We start from the raw sequence: 22,964 nt of genomic DNA, 5'->3' as shown, positions 1-22,964 counted from the left end.
GATAGATTCAAACAAATAGGTTATAATAATATTACGATTTCTTAAAGAATGTATATTCATAAATAGGAGAAGATCAATATTGTATGTAAAACATTGCATTTACGCTACTTAGGTTGCATTCGGACTGAAATATAACATAATATCTATGGTTGTAACGTATCAGCAAGCAGTACAGTATATAAATTGCGAAGTTCCTATTTTCTATTTCCTAAAATAAACTAAGGCCCCAAGATATTCAAAATAATTATATAACATAACAAAAGACAATATTTTTGATAACAATTTCCATTTAGGATTGATTCCTGTGATAAATTTTTTAAAGTATTAAGTAATAAATAATAAACAGTATTAATGTAATACAAAACATTGCCCTAACATTCCTTTTAATTACACAATGTTTTTTTACAAAATTGTAAAATGCACTATTTTCTTTTTATACTTAATAGACGTATTGAATGATCCAATTAATATCGAATTTATTTATTATTGCTCAATTGTTACTTCTATTTGTGTTAATTGGTTAATTTGATTGTGAGCACGCTTTTGTATAGTTCAAAGGTCCTTTATTTGTGTTAATATTAGAATCGTTACTTAATTCTCTATTATGTTTATTATAATATAATAATTATATTGGATTAGTAATAATTATTGTAAATAAAACTACTATTTTGTACTCATTAAAAGCATTTTTATTTCCTAACGTAATATTTAGATGGTACGAAAGGCATTTTTGCGATTTTACAGAACACATCCTTACCTCGGATGTTAACGGATAATTCGTTGCCAACTTTCTTAAATTCTTCGACAACATAGCCCATTGCCACATTACCTCCTAGCGAAGGACTTGGGCAACCACTCGTTATTTTACCTATATTATCTCCTTTAACATTCTTAAGAATTGCGTCTTTTCTAGCAGGAGCTCCAGACTCCATTCTTATCCCTACCCTCCTTTTACTCACACCTTCCTTAATTTGACGCAATATAAGATCGCCACCAGGGAAATTTGCCTCTGCCCGGCGTCTCTTGGCGATCAACCATGTCAAAGCGGCTTCCACCGGCGTTACACTTTCATCAATATCATTTCCATATAAGCACAACCCCGCTTCTAAACGTAGCGAATCCCTCGCACCGAGACCTGCTAGTTTTATATCCTGTGATTGTAGCAGTGCTTCTGTCACATTTTCCGCCTTGTCTGCGGGTATAGATATTTCGAAACCGTCCTCGCCTGTATAGCCACAACGAGTAACACGACATTCAACACCCGCGACAAGACCTAATTGAGACGTCATAAACGTTAACTCGGACAGTGGAATATCTGTTAAAGTTTGTAAATTGTTCGCTGCTTTTGGTCCTTGCAGAGCTATCAGAGCCCGCTCGGTCACATCCCAAAACTCAACTGTCACATCTTTGCCTTTTTTACGTAATATTTCTGAAGTTTCCATCATGTGCTGCTTGTCGACTTTTAAACGTCCAGCGTTCGAAACAATGTAAAGTTGATCTTCCATCACTTTGTTGACGATCAGATCATCAATAATCCCACCTTTTTCATTCAAGAACACTGTTAGAGAACCAGTTCCAGGTTCCATTCCTTTTAAATCTACCGGGCAAATCGACTCGAACCACGAGATACAGTCCTTTCCGCGAACATTAGTTTGCAGCATGTGAGAAACATCGAAAATGGAAGCATTACTTCTTGTGAAGAGGTGAGATGCAGAAACGCTTAAATCAGAGTACTGAACTGGTAAGAGAAAACCTGCAAAGTCTACTAATTTACCACCATATTTCTTATGCAAGTTATGCAGCGGAGTTTTCTTGACTTTTGCATCACTGTCACTTAAACTTCGAGTCTGTATGCTTGTGCTGCTAACACGGCACGCAAATAATCTATTTTTAGTAAAGGTAATGCTTCTAGAACTCATTTTTCAATGCAAATGGTGCTATTATTTGGGTGAAATTAACTAAATGATTACAAATTATCATGATGTCAATAATAATAGGTCATAGTTCAGGCGGTGGTTAAACTGTTTACTGATAACAATAAGAACAACAAATACAGAAACTGATATACAGCTTCTTATGAAGATTTTATATCTTTTGAGCTGTTTAAAGTACTATTTTAAAACCAGGTTCAATTTACCTACTTATATTATAGGACTAGCGGACCCGCGCGACTTCGTCCGCGAATGTGCCTACTCCAAAAAGTAGTCCGTATGTTGTCGCGGACTGTTTTATAGAACTTTAAAGAAACAATTTCGATATACTTACTACATATTTCCGTCGTTTGGCGTTACGTTTACCGTTCACGCATCGCACCCATCGGAATCTCTCAAAAAGGATAATTTTTGTCGTAGCGTGATATTAAACATCCTTAATTGATACTACCAATCCGAAAAAAATCGAAATCGAAACAGCATTTTCTGAGATTAGCGCGTTCAACCCTTCTCATTGTGCGAGGACCCCCGTGCCTTGTAGTTGGCCGGTAATGGGTTGATAATATGATGATGATTGTGTATGTCGGCTCGAGGAACCTACTTTAAGTGCAATTTAGTGTTTAAAGCAATTTTATTGGAAATATAAAATTCAATCGAAAGCCTAATGGTTTGGGCGATGTCTATAATAAAATCGTTTCACCAACTCTTAGGTGAAAACTATAGGTGAATGGTTGATATCCTTATAGGAATAGGCCTAGGAATCTCCTTAGATTAGGCGTTACTTATTTAGGCATAATCTTGATCGTCATTAGTGAAAACCGGCATAAGTGTTGTGTTGTGTTGAGTTGAACGATGTTGACTCTTAATTTAATTATTATAGCAGAAACTGAATACAACAAATTATCCTTCAAACCTTCAAACAATTTTTTAGTGCTGCTACTAGGCCACACATCTTGATTTTATTAGCAGCCATTTGTGGTAGGGAATTAAAAGTATTATAGATAATGTAAAACGTAGTAACCGATTGCGATTGCGAACCGATGCGATTGAAAATATTGTTACGAAAGTGTTTTTGTATCTATGTCTGATGTATTAGACACTGTGATTGCTGGCATCCCGGAGAAATATGATACTTTGTATCCCCTAAAAGAACAAAGGTACAGTTTCAGCACAGTTAAAAAAATTATACTTTTATAAACCACTCTTGATAAAATATTACATAGATATAAGAAAGCTTGTATCCTGGAGTTAGACATTATACGCCCAGGCAAATGAAACTCTTCCCCAAGGATTCTTTAAAAACCTGCCACAATATTTTTTAGGGATAGTAAGTATACACATTAAAATGTTTGTTAAAAATTAAATCATAAATAAAAAGTCATTTATTTTTTCTATTCTAATCTAACAAACATAATATCACACATTAACAATTTTCAAATACTCTTCGTGTGTTATTAATTCTTTCTTTGTAGCATCGGTAATTGCAATACTGGATAACATGATAGCAATGAACCCATCCGAGTCAGGCGATTCTTTCAAAAGCTGTGGATACTTAACTAACTTTTCATTTATTTCTACTAGAGTGCCTCTCATACCACAAGGAATTGTGAAGGCAGTTTTATCACCCCATTCAACTTTGCAAATGGCTGAATCAGGAAAAAGTGCCTGCCCACCCTTTTTCCCTTTACCCTTCACTTGGTTACTTAGCCGATCAACTTTGCCTATATTAAAATTCAAAGTATAATTGTCATTTTTCTTAAAAAAGAAGTGGCTTGGGGCGAGACAGATTAAAGTTATCCTGTTTGAGTGAAACATTAACATAATGTCATTGTTTTTAATACCGTTCACATTCAATAAGTATCTTTTACTGAAGTATCTCTCTGTGAATGATTTATAGATGGCTGGGTCATTGAGGTCTATTGAGTCTAAGATGTTATACTCCATTGTAGAAAATGATTTATGTAGCTAATAGAGAAAAAAAAACTAGCTTTGTTGATTTGCATATATCCTTGCGCGAATTTCTGCGTGTTTTCTTATTGCTTCTGCATTGTTAGCACTTTGTCGTTGGATTCGTTCTGCCTTTAAACATTTTCTCATATCACGATCATAGTCATTGCAGTATCCGACAAACTTTCGAAATGGATGCTGCAAGGGAATATTTAACTCATATTATACTAGTTCAATAATAGATATCATTCCTAAGATATATTTTTTAATAACGTCATAGGTCATTTGCTAAAATATATGTTATTGTGCATTAGGATCAGAATGACCAAATAGGTACAGCTGTATTTCTGACCGACCTGAACAGGTATCACTATCTATGCACTGGACTAAGAGCAAGCATACCTAAGGGGCCGCCAAAAACTTACTAATGTAAGTGGGGAAGGATATCAGTAAACTTAAAAGGCTTAATTTACCTCCACGTGACAGTCCTGTAATAATTTTATTAGAATATTACATTCATTCGTATGTAAATGAGGTGCTAAATCTGTGTGCATTACGTGTTTTAAATATTGACAAAATAGGCAAAACAGAACAAAACTAACCTCAACTCAACCTTTTTTGAGTAGAGATGGATGTCAAAGTCAATCTTAATTTTTTTTTTTTAAATAATAAACTGGCTGTATAGATTTGAGCTCTAGCTTAATTGAGACATGCCAAACGAACTATAACATAACATTTACCGAAATGTGTCTCCTCCATACCACGTGACATTGGCGAAGTAAATCGTACCCAATTGGTACAAACGCAAGCCATTATAAAAAAAATAAAAAAATAAAAATAAATAATAAAACATTTACCGAAGTTATAAAAAATGTTAATATTCTGTTTACAGGATGCAAGCTGAGAAAATTTCATCTAGTCTAGTCTATTATATGGAGGGTAGAGGTAAGGAGGATCATCTGTGTATATGAAAAAGTGTCGTCAAAATGTATTAAATTAGGATGGCGCCACATTTGCATCAAGGTAACTCTTAAAAGAAGCGCCAAATATAAATATTGTTAGAGTAGGCTTGAAAAATAAACAAGGAAGTAAGGTTATATTTACCACAATATTTTGTACAACGTAAGTTGTTGAAATTCCCAATAATTAACTACTTTAGTCGATAATGACATTAAATTTTTTAACTCGGCATACTTCAATTCATCTACGATTGCTACATTCATACCATACCGTGTGCATCCACCAGCGCCACTGTGGAGGATTTTTGAACTGTTATTTAGCGCATACAACTGGACACTTTTTCAACTTTTCTCCCATATAAGATGACTCTCCTTACCTCTACCCTCCATAGTCTAGTAGATCGTTTAGCAGTTGTGCCGATCATATGTAACAAACGCATTTATACTATCAGTAGGTATAGATAGTTCTTCACTTTTCTGTAATGTACGATATACTGAATAGCAAACGAGAACAGTTTCCAGAGGTAAGTAAAGTTAGACGGCTTATATTTATTGTAAATATTCATTTTAGTTTGTAATTATTATTTCCCTAGAAAAATAAAATTTTCTTTGTTTCCGGAGAATAAAAAAATAACCTTTGAAATATATCAATCACAACTAAAATGGTCATTATCAAATTTGGCGAAGCAATAATTATCTTGTATCTTAAAGATTATTATATAGGACGACTTTCAGCCAGGGAAACGAAAGAAATCCGAGGGTGATGATGAGAATATATAATTATACTAGCTGTTGCCCGCGACTTCGTCTGCGTTTGATTTTGTTTTTAAAGTATTCAGTATCGCTAAGCTTTAAATGAGTATATATGTATATATAACATGTGACTGCCAATTAATTATAGACAAATAATTTTAAATAAAATAAAATTGCGACTATAATTAAAGGTCCAACTTAAGAGATAGGATAGCTTTATCCTATCTCTTAAGTTGGACCAGACTGCTCACGGTGTACCAATTTAATTTTAAATCGGTTAAGTAGTTTAGGAGTCCATCACGGACACACATCGTGACAGGAGATTTATATATATTAAGATTTAATGCGCTTAGGTTTATAGACATACCTACCATAGATGGCATAGACGTCAAATCGCCCCAAATAATACCGTGATTAAGGGATGTCCGATAATTATAAAAAAACTTTGAAATTAAGAATTACTGGTAGTAAGGGTTTCTTCATATCTTCGATTCAACTTGAATTAGCAATCGGGCCGTCAAAGAGATTGCAATTTATATGCTATACAGGTTCGATTGTAGGGTATATAAATAAAACAATGTTAACAATATTTTATTTAATTTTTTTAAGTATTCACATAGTGTCTCATTCTAACATAGATTTAATCAGGGTTGAGACAGCAATAAAATAATTACTTAGATCCTAGTATTTTAGGAACGCACCTCAATAAATAAATTATAGTAACAACGTTTTACTAACAACCTTTAAACGTAATGACTAGATTATTTCTTTTTGAAATTCGTATAAAAATGGTTAATTAGGAAAATGGAAGTGTGTTGCATTTTCAATGTTTACTAAAATTCAAAAAAAAATCAACATCAAACAGGTAGTTCCAAACCTTCAGACACGATAACATTCACGTCAAAAACAGGAACAAGCGAGTATTCAAGCAAAATAAATATCTACTATATGATTAAACGAATGAATAGAAAATGCGGGTTTATTTTTTTTATAAAATGTTACGACGCCCAATTAGAAAAAGAAATGCATAATGTGCCCAAAAATTCGTCTAATCCAATACGCTAAGATAAAAAGCAGGTGTTATTTTTTTTTCGTGGCGAGGGCCTGCGTTTCAACTCTTGGGCATTCCCTGGGGGGTGGCAGTTTCTACCATCTTCTTGTACTTTCCGACCAGCTCTGGTAAGTCATAGGCAATAGCCACGTCGAGCTGCGTGATCGGGCAGCCGCGGAAGTAGGTGCATGTAGCCGACAGTTGCTGGAACTCGTACAACGAGTTCAGTCTGAAGAAATCCCGATATGTTTCTGGATCGGGAAGATCATACCTAAAACATTTTATTTCGTTATTAGTAAATAATTAATGAATTCCGGACACATCGCTCATATATTATCATGCCGAAAAAAGTGGAGGGAAAACATTAGGAACAAAGTTCTGTACTAGAATCTGACAATCAGAAAAAAAGTCCGATTAAACCCTCGCGACGCGTAGGGCTAAGAAAAAAGTGGTATAACGTTTTTTCCTCAGGTTCTGCCAGCTACTACACTAAATAACGTTCGTTCGAAAACAAAATCCTACTTTAGTGTGAGTTTGAAATTATTCTATATCTATTATTGTGACAAACAGTTTAGACCACCACAGAAATGTTTACATTCGACCCAAATACATGTTTAAAAAATCGACTTAAATTTAACATATATTAGTTACTGTTAAGATAATGAATTAATTTGTGGCTTTCATTTATTAGCTTACTGTGGTTAAGACATTCTCTTATACAAGTAATTCCTCATCTCAACCAATGAACGGATGTCAATCAATACAGGACGTATTTCTGTAGGCATTTATTTTAGATTCCCTTTGCCATTCACAGTAACTTGAACCCAATAGGTTCCTACAACTCACTTCATGTCAACAGTACGCTCTGTCCACCTAGGTGTATAAAATCATAGAAACGCAACGTTTTTCGGCAAGGGAACTTCCTTTAAAGACTAACTTTTGTTTATCTACACGTTTACTACTTCTTCTTCACATCCCGTTTAGCTTTCTTTTATTCTGAATCCTCTAATAATAATTTCTGATTTCACCACTTAGGCACTCCATCAGTAGAAACCAGGAGTAAGCGTCTACTAGACATCAACCGTTGGGTTTAATTTAATACTTGAAATGTTAAACACTTCAAGTATTAAATTTTACTACACCACATTAGGAGATAGGAATTTCTGGGCTTGGTTTGTAAAGTCCTATAGTGATAAGCTGGAGACCAGTATGATATACTCATAGAAAACTGAAGTAGACTTTTTTAAAGACTCACCTGGAAATGTTGGTAAGTGTACTGAGACCCTCATATATATGGTAGTTCTGAGGATTCTCAATAATAGCATCGGCAATAACCTTTCTATTACCGAAGATAGTTTTGTGATTATAGTATGTTGTTAGATAACAGTCGACCATCTTAGCATGATTTCTTACGCGGACCTAAAACAAGGTTGAAAGCATAAGCTTAATTTTACAACGTAAATTTGATCTTTTTGCTACAGACTCGTTAGACTCATAGTTTAAATTTTTGGACAGGATGATTAACATTAGATTCCCATCCACAACTCCCAACATAAAGATAATTTTTAAAATAATTTAAAGCAAAAAAAGTATCATGTAAAATATCCGATTCCGCCAAGGTGCTTATATCCGGTTTGTAATTCGTGCTATTCGGAATTCTCACCGCAAATCTCCTAGCGCTGGCGATCTTATTCTCTATACGCCGGTCGATGGCCTGTCGCAGGTCGCGCAGCAGTTCACGCTCCTGGGCCTGCAGCAGGCGGATTGGCGCGCCCGGTTCATACGGCAGTGACCACAGCGAGACCGTGTACATTACAGGAGGCTGTGGGGAGCTCATCAGTGGCGATATGTTCCAGATAAGTGCACTCTGCACACGCATTAGCTCTTCGGGTTTAACGGTGTCAGCTTTGTTAAGCACGATGCGAGTCTGTTTAATAAAAATAAAGTATTATTTTCACAATAATTATATGCCTGTTGTTTTTCTGTTGTTTTATATATTAAATCTACTTCTGATAATATATATTTTTTAAATTTCCTAATCATTAAAAGTTTAATGCATATTGATCCGAATCAGTACTGCACTGGGGACGAAGAGCAGTAATATTACACTGGTTTCATAGCAATTTTTGGAAGCCGCGTATCTTATTATCTTTCATTATAATAATTCATCTATTATTGAAGATATTAGTTTCTAAAAATTATATATAAGTAACGAATGCATTAACTATTGTGTAATATGTTTTGTAAGCAAACCTGAGATTCTCTGCCCTTAAGCTGGTCGAGGATAGCCTCAGTTTCAGGTCCGACATCAAGTTTTGAAGGATCATACACAAGGAATATGATATCTGCACGATCAATGAACCACTGACAAGCATCGTTGAATGGGAAGACTCGAGATACTTGTTTCCTGACTTCCAGTATTCCAGGGATTTCAACAATGTTCACCTAAAATCGATAAACGTAATTGTAGTTTAGTAGTTAAGTTAAAACATTTTTAAAACATTTTTTTTTGATTTTTAAAATATATTGGCGTATACCTTTTCTAGTAATTTACTAGGATATCTAAGTCCCCTCAAACGCTCTTCTAAACCTTGTCCAAATTTCTGTAATCCAGAGAATGTCCAATCGGCAGCTAACTGTGTTCCATCAAGTACCTCTGGATCTTTTCCGTGCATTAAAATATTGAAGTAAGCAGGAGATGGTTCAGCACCTATAAAATATTGTGTAAAAGTTATACTTTGTTAGCTTGATACCCGATACGTAAAATGAAATTGAACTCGAAAAATACGAACCTGTTCTTAAAGACCATTCCGTAAATTCTATTCCAGTCAAATAATTTAAAATAGAAGATTTTCCACCACTCCATGGTCCCATAAACAGTACTAAGGGCTTCGAAAATATTTCAGGATCACCAAAATGTCTGTTGCTCAGATCTCTGTACTTATAAAGAGCTTCCAAAGGCTTTATAGAGTGCTCGTAAAGTCTTTTCAAATCTCTGAGAACAATGTCAGCTGATTTTTTAATAATTAATTCTGCCTCACTTGCGTCTTCGTCTAGTCTTAAGATCTGAATAATGTGATCACGGGATCTCAGATTTTCGGGAATCTCCCCTGTCTGAAAATAAAAAATTAAATAACAGTATCTAATTTTATGTCACTAAAACGTATACTTGGCGAATTTTGTCTTGTTATATGTGAAATAACTTACTAGGAGCAAGTCTTCTTCGGGAGCGCCTTCACTCTCCTCAGAACCAGCTTCTTCGGATTTATCTACATCTTCTTCACTAGCTTCTTTTTCTTCGCTTTCTTCCTTTGCCTCATCCTCATTGCTACTTTTTTCGGTATCATCTTCATCAGATTTTTCTTCTGCAGTGTCACCTTCAACAGATTCATCTTTTTTGGCTGACTCCTGCTCTTCTTCTGAATTTTCTTGAGCTTCTTCCTTTACTGTATCCTCTCCAGAATCTTCTTTGTCTTTTTCTTCTTGGGAATCACTGGTGTCATCTTTTACTTCATCAGATTCAGCCTTTTCTTGAGATCTATCGTCTTCTTCTTCTGTTTTGGTATCTTCGTCACTTTCACCTTCAGCCTTGGCTTCATCAGTTTCTTCGGATGCTTCGGTAGATTTCTCAGATTTATCCACATCAGTTACTGCTTCGGATTCTGCAATATCATCGCCCTCTTGTTCATCAGATTCTTTTTCTTCTTTGCTTACAGCTAAAGCTTCAGTAGATTCTTCTTGAGTTTCATCTTCTGTACTATCTTCAGTTGCCTCTTTGCTATCCTCAGAATCTTCTTCACTGACACCTTCATCCGCTACCTCACCACTTTCTAAAAAATAATCGTAAACATTTTTACTGTGCCCTAAATTCTACTTCCTATGTATTTTAAGTTAGTTGCAATAAAAAAAAATCACTGATGTATTAGTGGCAATAAAAAAAAATCACTGATATTGTATCGGGATTCTTTTTTATCCGCACTTTAAAAAGGGCTGACTTTATAATTTTGTCATTCAAATATAAAAAAGTAACCTTTTTCGGTTTCTTGTTCGTCAGCAGATGCATCTTCCTTACTGTCTCCGTCAGTTTCTTTGCTGTCATCTGCTTGTTTCTCGGCACTATCATCAGTCTCTTCTGTGGTCGCGTCTTCCTTAGATTCTGCGTCGGCAGGGCTACCTTCTTCTTCATATGATACTTGAGATACGTACGGCTCATCCGCAACTTCTACTGATGGTGCATCTTCTTTACTATCTGCATCTTCTGCACTATCTGCCTCTGCCGTCGCCCCACCTTCTGCTGAAGTTTCTTCTTTCGTATCGTCATCTACACTAGCTTCACTTGATTCGTTTTGTTCTGTAGATTCTGAAACATATAACTAATATTAAACTATGATTTTTAATGGAGGAAATATGTGCGTGTTTGCTTTAATATCCTTATTTGTTTTTTTTATTTTAGTTTGTGTGAATTTCTTAAAAAAATATTTTGCATACAAACGATATACAAACATTTTGTACCTGGTTCTGTGTCTCCCGATTCGAGCTCTTTAAGTGCCTTTTCGATGTATGGACGACATTGTGACTCTGAAGGAATGTCGTCATCGGCTGAAAAAAAACATGAACTCAATTTATTTTCCATGATTCCATGATTTTATTTTAACTAGATTAGTTTATGATTATATAATTTAACTTTAAACGTGAAAAATAATAATTCATTCACGATTATCTAATGTAGTAATAGTAAAAAAAAAGTTCAATATTGCAGAATTTGCGATTTTTTACTCAAACCCTACCTATAGCAAAAACACCTTATTGTAAAGACAATCGGCAGGACGGGAAAACAGACAAAAAAGTAATCCTATGAGGGTTCCGTTACAAGTTATCATTTAGCTTGGCTTCATCAGTTTCTACAGGAGCGGCGGTAGATTCCTAAGATTAACCCATTACTATGTTTTTTTAAGGTTTTTTCATTTCATCTCGCTTTGCATTTTTAACACGAGTTCCGGTGTGACCCTAACGCATCTGAAACAGCTCACTGTTTTCGGAGAATGTGAACTAGTTACTGTGCGTTTTCTGCTCAGTCTTTTTCGTAGTGGAAATTTTTTACTTTAGAAATAAAATAAACGGAAGCCAACGTTCTAAATTCTGAGTAAGCCGAAGGATGTGAAATCATTGACCTTAGTGAAACATGTTTGTTTACAATCAACATTGTTTCATGATTGGGTGAAGGCCGATCTCTCCTCAGTTACACTACTTTAAATCCTCTCGTGGGAAATTATTTAACTTTTTCTTATTATGTTATCAATATTTAAAAAAATTTTTAGTGTAGAGATATTTTTGAAAATATTAAAATAAAATAAAAATGTTCATTCTTAAAGAATATCTCTATTTATTTTATTTGTAACCAAATATTAAAAAGATCACCTTTGCATAGTCTGTTGATATCCCATCATTTCAGTATAGCAGATAAACAACACGTACCTAGCTATTACTTATAATATTAGCGTTTAGTAAATTAATATAATATTATTGTAAAGGCTACATAACCGTTCTGAGGTTTGAAATAAAAGTGTACTTATTCAACAGTGTTTCATTATTGATGAACATATTATAACTACATTTACTTATGTATATTATGTAATATGTTATATGTTTATTTTATGTTAATTTTATTTCACTTATGTTTGTTGTACCACAGCTGTTCAGAAAAAATTAACACGATATTTATGTTATGTAAGAACTTTTTTTTCATGTGAGCTATCTTTATTGTAGCCAATTTCAAGTTTATTGTGGGCTTCTTATTAGATCAAGGTGCCTTTAGAACCTTCATTAACGAATGTATTTATTTTGAGCGACTCAACCGGTCTAGAGGTTTCTACCGGAACGACATACTCGTATGAAATAAAATATCTAATTCAAATGACAATGTGAGATGGTGATAACTAAAAGAACACCCGGCTAGTTTTGTTGTGGGCTTCTTCTTAGACCAGGGGCGCGTTTGGAACCCTCGTAGCTTTAGTTTTAAGGCGACGCATTGGAAATTTGGCAGCACTGATTTCAATTTATCTCAGTAAATACTAAACATAAGTGAGTGATATTACGTAGCATGATTCTTCATGTCATTGACTTTAATCTGGTAAAAGCAATTTAAGATTCAACTTTGATAACAGAGAAAAAAATATTTATGACACCTCGTTTAAAACAGAGATTTCCATTTTATAGGCAAACGGGCCACATTTAGGCATTAAAATTTTCTGTATAGATAAGTATAAAAACACACTTCGAGGTGGTAGAAGGATTTTCGATAAATAATTTCAGTTTTAAATTTAAACGAATGAAACCTTCGCATATTTTTGTCGCGTTTACGAATGTAGTATTCGCCATCACTACTCACTACAATGTAAACATTTTGTATGTAAACAACGCATCAAAAGTGCCATCTTTTTAATTAAAGAATTATTTGACTTTGACTTTATGGATAATAACTTACTTAGTTTTAAAATTAAGTACCAATTGCAGATCGCTTCGGAGTACAATATATTGTTGGTATAAAATTAATAAACACAAACTTTGTTTTCTTTTATAGTTATATTAGACGGATCGATGCACTAGAAATGTGGTGCTGTCGGCGACTGTTGCGGATCCCTTGGACAGCTGTTCGGACTAACGTGTCGATCCTGAAGGAACTAAAAGTCAAAGAGAGGTTATCGTCGACTGTGCAGATACGAAGTCAATTTCTTTGGAAACATAACTAGGAATAAACACTCCATGGAAAGACTTGTTGTCCAGGGGAAAGTGGGAGGCAAACGGTCACGCGGTCGATCACCCACGCGTTGGACAGACACAATAAAAGCTGCAACACAAACCTCCATAGTCCAATGTTCCCGAAACGCTGAAGATCGTAACAAATGGAGGCGCATCGCGGGGGCTGCTGTAGCCAAAGAAAATGTATCATCGTCAACCACGACCACTCTGTCAATAGTGGACGACTAAGGAGGAGGATTAGACGGACCAAGTAAATGGCGCTATTCAAGCGCGCTCCACCTAAGGCTGCATCATCACCATCACGTGTGTTTGCAGTCAAGAGCTCGTCTACAAAAAAAAATTAAAAATAATTGGAAGTGACAAACCATCGCCTATACACAGAGCCTAGCTTCGCACGTCTTGCAGGGAATACGTCCTACAAAGTGCCGCCCTGTCAATATGACGCGTCGGTGTTAAGCCTCTTGGGCCTGTAATAATGTACGGAACACAGCAATGCTGCTTTTCGGCAGAAATACGTAGTAGTACTGTAGTAGGTGCTTCCCCGAACGAGCTCTGCAACGCAAAGTTACTAATAAACATTTTCCTTCCTTCATCCTTTACTTTTTAATTAGGTTATTCATTTCTTTCCGTTTCGCATTTGCTCTTTTAAAAGTAATAATGTTTATGAAATAAAGTAAGCGAAGCCAACGACCTAAGCCCAAGGCAGTGTGATAAATGATGCCTGATCCTGGAGAATAATCTGCTGAAATTTCGAGCTAACTCAAATTTTTAAACAAATGGGCAAAATAAAAGAACACATAACCCATTTAAGCTCACTATGTGATAATGTTCAATAGTCACATATTTGAATGTAGTAGGTACCTATGTAAACTAAACGGATTGCTTAGAAATCTTAAGACATTCCTTTGGTTTACCCTAAGTTAAGAGAGACCAAGATTATTTTTAAACTTTCCTTATTTCAGTACTGCATCACCGCAACAAAGCAGATACGACATATATATTACAGATACAGGCAATAAAATTTAGTTTATGTGTAAATATTAGTCAAATAAACAATGCCTAGGTCGTACAAGCTATTTAAGATTTACGATATTTATTATTGCTTTCTACTTGCAATCCGTTTGACCCAAATGGATTGGCCTTCATACATTCCTCACTGTAATCTTTCTAGCTACAGATTATTCGTCATTGATTTAGTACTAAATTGAATGCTCTACATTAGTTTTTCAAAAATTTCCCCGATTTATATTCATTAATGCATTAAGTAACGTACACGTTACACACAAGGTACACATTTAGTACTTACACAACAGATAAAAATGTATTTAAGATAGTAAAAAACGTATAGTGAAGCTTTGGTCCTTCGACCCGGATTGTATGAAATGAAATGGCAATCTACTTTTACTAATTTTGTTTTATTTAAATAATTAAGGGGTAGGTTTATTAGGCGATTATAACCAACCCAAGGATTTTTCAAATCCACCTTATTTTTTCAATTTATCAGTAAATAAATCAATACAATTCGTTTTTTTATATGTTAGTATATATAATCTTAAAAATGCATTAATATACCTACCTACCACTTCTTTTAAAGAAGGCTTTAGTAAAAAATCATGTACCCAGCAGGTAATTGAATGTAACTAGGTCAGAAGTTATGTAAAAGTTATGATCTGACCTATTTCCGTGTCTCACTTTTATAATGTCGTCATGATCCTATCGTTTTTCACAAGATGGCGACGCTCAACGACAAATCCCTGTATTTCTATTTGCGTAGCTATACCGTGCGACACGTCTAGCGGCGCGCTGCCCGCTCCCAGCTCTGATAGAACACGATGAGTGATAATTAAATCATAATAACCTTGTAGTTTAAATATTCTCCTAAGGTTATAGCCAAAAATAGCGCACAAACGCCGTTTTTACATAATTTCAGCGCAAGTTACACCGAAAATAGCAACGATGTAGTGACGCAGGGCGTGCGCAGCTGCCCTGGCTCCGCCGCGCGACTCCACTTACCTCTCGCCGCGAGCGCAAGCGCCGATACGGCAAACAACACGCACAACATAAACCTCCATAGCTTTAATCTCTTGGTCCACATTTTGTAAGGTCCGGCCCACTAAACCGGGCTACCAGTCATTTGCACTCACACTCGCGCACCCGATCGGTAGATCTATGTACGCGAATCACAAACTACACTGAAAACAGAGATCGCACTGTGAGCGAAATGCATTCCCGCAGGAATGCAGCTCGCAAGCACCGCGTTTAAATTGCGGTTCAATCAAGATAAAGGCCGTATCTATGGTATAACTGAATGACTTAGTCGCGGCGATCGTTAAAATTAACCGCAATTTAAATGGTCGCGTTGTCACTCGCGGTGACGTCTGGGTCCGCGGGGAGGAACGACGGACGTACTCTATTTCCGGAGACAGCACAGCATCGCTGGTCGAAGGGGTACTGGCGCGCGAGGCGCGTGCTCGCCCGCGGAGCTCCCCGCGCGGCGAGCTTCGGATTCAGCGCGTAAAGCGTGCCAATCGCTGGGCGGGCGGGTCGCGTTGGTGTTTCTTATGCCGTCGCCGTACGCATCGCTCATCATGAATTATTTAGTTTTACGCTACAAGCTACAACTAAGATGCGTTTGCGCTTGAAACTTAGACCTTTTTTTACAAACTTCTGCAGTGAAACGACCAACAAGCCGTAACCTACCACCATAATATACCTCTCCAGTCTCCAGAACATCTACCGGATGATTGGGTTAGCTCAACCATCATTCTGTACCTACAGTACTGAGTACAAATCATTAAATTGTGCTGCTGAGCAAGATACTTGACGTTTTGACATCAGGTTTCGTAAGTGAAAGCAGTCAAAATCATCCCTCTGTTATTTAAGCTATATAAAAAAACAAAGATAGAAAAAAAGAATACGACGTCAATAGAATATCACTATTTGATAAAGTTGAATAAGCATTATCCAACCATTCCTTACGACTTTCCTTATTTCCTTTTCATTATCCTTGATTCCTTCTTTGGACGATACCTAGCCTAGTTGTTGTGAAAGATTAAAAACTCCTTACTTCCTCCTTTTTTTAAAAATTGAACAAACAAGCTCTTGTGCCATGCCCTTGACATTGTCCCTTGATGAATGACTGAATAAAAAATAGCTAATCACCCGCTTTCCGGAGTTCCACTAAGATTCCATCATCATCTAGCAACATGTTGTTGTTTAAGTCGCTGAGTTTAGAATCGATAGCAGGACTGAATCTATAACTGTGTGTAAAACTTTTTAACCTCACTCAAGATCAAGTTTCAACTAAATGAGATTACCAATGGTAATCACCATATCCTAGCTGTATGTTGTTATTTAATATGCCTATTAGCACGCTCTCGGTGCCATCACATCCGGTTTTCATCACAAATACATCATTGAATAAATCCTATCTGACGACATGAGGAAGTAATCAACCGTGGAACCATCAGGACTCACCCAGGTCCCTTTTCTGTGTGGCTGCTTCTCAGCAAAAGTGTACATCATAAAAGGCCTTACTTCTTCAATAAGTCAGCCAACATTCAACAGGCTCTATGGCTCATAACCGTATTACCCCATTCGTAACTTTGCATTGGTTCGCTACCGTGCTATCAATTTCCCTGTCACAAAATTGTAGTAGGTTTTCTTGTAAGGCTTTCGAAATTCCCTTTCACATTACCTCCAATTCCTCACATCTATCATCCGGCAACTTTTATCCCACTTAGTACTCCTCTGTCAAACAATCCATCTGTCTCTTCTTTAGTGCGCAACTTCATTATTGTTTCGATACTTTTATATTACCTACATTTTAGGTTATGGCTGGAGTTATGATAATTTGTTCCTGGGTAGGTTTGGAGGTAAATTTATACAGCTAATTCCCTTCGTAGCACTGTATAATGAGTAGCTATTGGTATTGTTCGCAAACCTTTAGGTAAACGATGCGAACAATTAATACTTAAAGAAGTTATATTGTCTCTATTTTCTGAAGTTGTGTGTGGCGTATAATTCAAATGTTTTTATTAATTCATTCAATAATTTACAAGCAAACTGTCTAAAACAAAAATATTTTTATTTCAAGTTAATAAAATATAGTCATTTAAAAATTAAATATAGGATTATTTCCAAGGTACTAACGTAGTCACACTTAGCCGGACTCGGCGCAAATATATATATGTCAATAGCTAGTAAAATAGGTCATTAACAAAATTAATTTAAAAGATTCAATAAGACGCCAGAATACCTAAAGATTAATACCGGCCATCGAATTACAGTATCAGTTGGCAAGGCGAGACTAGACCACCCGCTTGAATATTTCAAGCTGCCATTCTTAAAATTACATCGTTCCCTCCCGCGCGTGCCCTGCCCTGACTTCCGTCACCATTTGATTGTTCTCCATATTGATAGAACGTCACGTAAACAATCACGTCTAATATGATCTGCCAGATGGGATTAAAATAAGACTTTAATGTACACTACAAGACTTCGTTTGCATTGCAGCTACAAAACGTTTTGGTGATAGAAAAAGTGTAGGGAAGTAATTAGACGACCTAGTCACTTTATTTATTTTTTTATTAAATCTAGTAAGAATAGGTAGAATGTACATACTTACCTATCTGGTAGATAGAATGACTGAAGCAGATTTTACTTATTGTATACCTACCTACTCGCAAGTGGCGTGCACTGGGTTTCTTACCAGGGTATGCATACAGCAGGAAAATTGCATAAAATGGCAAAAAGTTTAGGGTATGCAGTGCTTTTGTGAATGTACGAAGTGCACGCCACTGCTACTCGCATCAACCTTGAGTCCTTTTAAACCAGATTATAAAATTACAAATTGCATATAACAATGTATTTTCAATGAAAAAATACAGTTTGGGCCGCTAATGGGTAGACATGATGGTGATGATGATACTTACTTCATCTTAACTGTCCACTGCAGGGCACGGGCAGGTAAGGGCCGTAGTCCACTACTCTGACCGAGGGGGGATTGGTAGACTTCACACACCTTTGAGAATATTATGGAGAACTCTCAGGCATGCAGGTATAGGTATTTACTAACGTTTTCCTTCACCGTTGGATATGCATCATAAACATATTTATATCCGTTACACTGACTCACGCTTTTTAGCCACCCCGCTCTTCTCCTAGGCGCCATAAATTAGACACCTTACATAATATAATTTCCGCCCTAGATATAGCTACGATATGCGCTATTTCGACGGTGCCATTAAAAATGCGTCGCCGGTGTTCCGTGGAAAAAACTACAACTACAAACAGCAACGGCTATTTACAGAATTAATAACAATTGCCAAAACGTTTATCGAAGAGATATATTTCCATTGGAATTCAATGATTATATAAGTAATCGAGAGGGTGTTACGTTATGCTTGACACGTGCACTTTTAGGGTTTTGTAGCAATATGAAGTTAATTTTTTTTTTATTCCACTACAAGTTAGCCCTTGACTGCAATCTCACCTAATGGTAAGTGATGATGCCGCCTAAGATGTTAGGGAGTATGGTAGTCATACCCCTAATCGGTTTGTACGCTACATCGCACCGGAACACTGTGGTAACTAGCTACAACAAAAGCCTCCCAGAAATAACCAGAGAAAATTCAGAAATTATAAATTCTCAAATTGCCCCTGTCGGGAATCGATCCCGGGACCTCCTAATTAAATTCAAAGCCTTCACCGTTGCGCCAAGGAGGTGGTCAAGTTTAATATTTCTTATTAAACAACTTGGAGCATCAAAACTATTGCCGAGTGGTGACCGCAAATCGGAATATAGTTGTCATACAAGGCGAGTAAGGAAATAATAAATTAACGGAGAATGGGCAGCATCGGCTACCTACTGAGAATTTCGTCCAGAAACCTTTCTAACAAGCGTAGTGATCATGGGAAAACCCTCTTGTTGGGTCGTTAGTCCAGCATTAGACTGTTATATGGTATCGATGAGCACAACTATTAAGAATAAAAAGTGATTTTTGTAAGTTATTTGCGTTTTTTAAGCAATTAAAATGTCACTTGCTTCAACGGTGTAGGAAAACTGCATGCCTGAGAGTTCTTCATAACGTTACCAAAGACGTGTGAAGTCCACCAATCCGCATTGGACCAGCGTGTTCGGCTGCGGCCTAAACCCTCCTTATTGTGGGAGGAGACCCATGCCCTGTGGTGGGCCGGTAAGGGGTTGATATGATGAAACGCGCTTTTTAATTGTAAAATAAAACTTGTCTACATCCCTATTCATCCATTTTCAAATAAATTGACAAATTCACAGAAAATTTGGGGTTATAGAAATATAATATACTAAATTATTGTAAAATATGACATAGATCATATATTCCTTGGTTTTTATTAAATTAAAAACCAACTACACATAACATATTTCCTTAAAAGATAATTTATTAAAATTATTAATGGGTTAATTGTACATTGGGCATAGGATGGCATGCAATTACATTTCTTAAATAAAATATCTTGCGATATGCTAGACCACCTAATATAGCAACTTATTGAAGAGGTAGAAATCGCGAAAGACGCAAGGCAGTTTAAACTAAGGAATCAATTACAATAGGATCTTGCACGAGACATCTGTGATGCCACTTCCCGTTAAAGACGAGGCAAAGCATTCAATCGCAGCGACCTATTATACGAATGCAGGATGGCAGTTTTGAACCACTGGATCGCCGCAATTTGCGTAAGGTATCGCTGATCGAGTGGTAACTGGCCTCCCACTGGAATTCAGAGCAGCTCCAGTATGGGTCGGCGGTCTTTTATTTTCTTATTATATGAAATAACTCGGAAGCTTTACATGTAAACAATGCCAATGCCAAATTCTAAACTCCGGGCTGGTACTAAAATTATTACGACAACAAAAAAATTTAGACAATGATGGGCTACCTGTATATTGACTGATATATCTTTAACATTTGATAGTGTAGGTGATTAGTGTATTCTGTCTTTCTTACGTATATACAACGTGTAACCGAATTACGAAATAATGTTGAAGGATGCATAAGTATATTTCATAAGGGTGATTCCTTATATGAAAAAAAAAAATCAAAAGAAGCATATTTATTTTCCATACAAACGAATTCAAACATTATTTATTATTTATTTTGACAACCCTATTAAAGAAAAAAGACCGACACGGGCATAGTGCCTGCGCTATGTGGCGCGTACCTAATAAAGCGACGAGAGTTACATAATTTTAATTTTGCATGTGATGTTAGGGCTGTATCTATGGCAGTGGTTTACTCGAAAACTGGTTACGTTGGTTAGGTTTTTGGTTTCACACATAAGTCTCAGAGACCTACAAACTCCAAAGTCTGTAAAGTATTATTTCGGTTTTGCATTTACATGCAGTGGCGTGCACAGGGTTTTTGACCAGGGTATGCATGAAGAAGGAAGATAGGTACCATAAAATGGAAAAATCCTTCGTATTTATGAGTTATATAAAAAATTTAGGGTAGGCAGAGCTTTTGTGCATGTATGAAGTGCATGCCACTGTGTACATGTTGTATAAGGATAAGAGGGTTTAGTAAAACCAATGCATTTAGTTATGTAGATAGAGTTAAGAGATAATTCATTTTGGACATATTTGTTGACTCTTAAAATTCTTGGCATGGTTCTTGTATACTAAAAGGACTAATAAAGACGCAAGGTACATGGTTTCGTTTGGATAATTGCCTGCTGTTCAAAACCCTGCGTCAAATTAAAAAAACTTATTGTTATTTATGCATGACTTTACTGCAAAAACATTCTAACTTTAGTCTTGGAAATGTACATAGAATATTTTTATCATGGGAAAATTAAAACCTCCTGCGCAATATTTCAAACCCAAAACAAACATGGACAAATTCACAAGCTGAAGCTTGTTAACCTTTAAAATTGAAATGAAATAGGGAAATAAAAAAATTTAAAAATTGTTTATTTATTTATTTTCTATTTCATGTTGTTTACAGTAACTTATGATAATGTAATTTGTCTTAAAATATTATTACCCTAAATATATCTTATGAATATCTTATTCTTAATGATCAATAATAATTAATTCATCTATACTCCAGTCCTCATAGGAATGGTCTGGGAGATATCTTCGTATTATGATGGGGATCTTCCTTTGTTTCAGTTCCTTCATAGCAATCTGCAGTGGGTCCGTTTCTCCCTCTAATTCCACCATTACTGGGGCACACATAGCTATTTGTAAGGCTCTTGTACCTGCAACAGGAACAAATAAATGATAATCTGAATAATCAAAAACCTATCCCTATCCAGACTCACACAGTATAAGGAACAATGTACAAAATTCAATAATACATGTTATCTGTGCTTTGTATTTCAATGAGCACTGTAGTCCAATTTTCTTCGAGAGCGGCTGCTTCCAGCAGCGGGATTTTAATTTTTTTTTTTTTACTTTAATAGACTAGCGCAATCCCACCTGATGTAAAGTGTAAATGTGGTCTAGGGTGGGAAACATTTGCCTAGTAGATGCCTATTCACTCTTATTTTAAAGATAGCCAGTTTGTAAGAATAAGGTAACACAGAACTTGAAAAGGTGTTCCAAACTTTAGCCTTTAGTGTTTTCTTATATATGCATATATAAGAAAAGAATATACAAATTGCTTCATGCAATTTTTTGGGACATTAGCAACATAGGGATGCCGCCTGCATTGCAGTGTGATGGTAGAATGTTGGGCAGGGGATGAGATCGAATAGTTCCTGAGCACACACTCCAAAGTATATCCTATAAAACACAGATAAGACTGGTTCCTTCTGACAATGATCAAGACTTTGGAGTTTAGTCAAAAGTGGTGAATCCTCGCCTATAAGACTCTTGGCTCGGCGAGGTGGGTAATGAAGTTTCCAAGTCTGATGCTTAAGCCAGTTTAAATACAAACATGTACTGGGTAAACCTCCCCTGAAAGCTTAGTATGATATTACAAACAAACCATGCTAGTTTCATTGCAACTTGGTATTTGAACAGTAAATCGTCGTAAAAGGGACCTGTTGCATTGTTATAAAGTCTTGCATTCCTTTTTAATTTTCCAATGTTTTCACTAAAATGTAACTAACCTAAGACCCGTGCTCTTTCATATTTAGTCATATATCGTGTGGTGATCCGCTTGGACTTCTCCACTCCACCACCGGCTTGCCCTGGGGCCAGGCACTGCACGTTGTACCCCGGTTCCTCCTCTTGTTCTTCAACCTCCTCGATATTATTGTCCTCTTCGACGATGTCGTCATAATCTGCCCCCCCGTCCTCTCCATCGTATTCTTCATCAGCCATTATTTATTCAATGGAACTCAGATGACCTTAATTAACTGAATGCAATTTAAAAGGCCGTGAATCAAAAATAACCAAAAATTCGAAAACGAAAACAACCACAAGTACACACAAGTATTAAATGTCAATGTCAAATATACTGTCAGAAATCAAAACTGTATAGATAAGTAGCTGATGCCAAGTTCATTTTTAGAGTTTAGTATACAATCAATTAATTTAACATCTGTGACCTTCCTAAAACAATAGTCAATAATAACAAT

At 36.1% G+C, this 22,964-nt stretch overlaps 4 protein-coding genes across 6 annotated transcripts; all 4 read right to left on the bottom strand.

Annotated features, from left to right (window-relative positions):
• Positions 1–673: 673 nt before the first annotated feature.
• LOC120633785 (aminomethyltransferase, mitochondrial) lies at positions 674–2,256 on the bottom strand. The gene has a single exon (XM_039904133.1). It carries the CDS (start codon positions 1,917–1,919, stop codon positions 690–692), a length of 1,230 nt encoding a protein of 409 aa, XP_039760067.1. The 5' UTR covers positions 1,920–2,256; the 3' UTR covers positions 674–689.
• A 1,044-nt stretch (positions 2,257–3,300) lies between these two features.
• LOC120633786 (protein Abitram) lies at positions 3,301–4,577 on the bottom strand. The gene is made up of 2 exons (XM_039904134.1): positions 4,481–4,577; positions 3,301–4,076 (listed from the first exon to the last, which is right to left on the bottom strand). The coding sequence occupies exon 2, from the start codon at positions 3,873–3,875 to the stop codon at positions 3,348–3,350; it is 528 nt and encodes a 175-aa protein (XP_039760068.1). The 5' UTR covers positions 3,876–4,076; positions 4,481–4,577; the 3' UTR covers positions 3,301–3,347.
• A 1,593-nt stretch (positions 4,578–6,170) lies between these two features.
• Positions 6,171–15,893, bottom strand: LOC120633749 (sarcalumenin). Of its 3 annotated transcripts, none has more exons than XM_039904081.1 (11): positions 15,810–15,893; positions 15,414–15,592; positions 11,154–11,240; positions 10,672–11,001; positions 9,849–10,471; positions 9,434–9,755; positions 9,179–9,351; positions 8,895–9,086; positions 8,305–8,568; positions 7,897–8,060; positions 6,171–6,912 (listed from the first exon to the last, which is right to left on the bottom strand). In XM_039904081.1, exons 2-11 carry the CDS (start codon positions 15,493–15,495, stop codon positions 6,702–6,704), a joined length of 2,448 nt encoding a protein of 815 aa, XP_039760015.1. In that variant the 5' UTR covers positions 15,496–15,592; positions 15,810–15,893; the 3' UTR covers positions 6,171–6,701. The 3 variants fall into 3 exon arrangements, with proteins under 3 accessions (XP_039760015.1, XP_039760017.1, XP_039760016.1); XM_039904083.1 differs by lacking the exon at positions 15,810–15,893 and adding an exon at positions 15,741–15,757; XM_039904082.1 differs by lacking the exon at positions 15,810–15,893 and having other exon boundaries at positions 15,414–15,734.
• Positions 15,894–21,341: 5,448 nt separating this feature from the next.
• On the bottom strand, positions 21,342–22,799 carry LOC120633746 (DNA-directed RNA polymerases I, II, and III subunit RPABC2). Its single transcript, XM_039904076.1, has 2 exons — positions 22,494–22,799; positions 21,342–21,638 (listed from the first exon to the last, which is right to left on the bottom strand). The coding sequence occupies exons 1-2, from the start codon at positions 22,705–22,707 to the stop codon at positions 21,451–21,453; spliced, it is 402 nt and encodes a 133-aa protein (XP_039760010.1). The 5' UTR covers positions 22,708–22,799; the 3' UTR covers positions 21,342–21,450.
• Positions 22,800–22,964: the final 165 nt, after the last annotated feature.

Source organism: Pararge aegeria, chromosome 22, assembly GCF_905163445.1.
Source record: "Pararge aegeria chromosome 22, ilParAegt1.1, whole genome shotgun sequence".
Taxonomy (NCBI): domain Eukaryota; kingdom Metazoa; phylum Arthropoda; class Insecta; order Lepidoptera; family Nymphalidae; genus Pararge; species Pararge aegeria.
The sequence above is the reverse complement of the archived record's forward strand: the minus strand, read 5'-3'. Positions and strand labels throughout refer to the sequence as shown.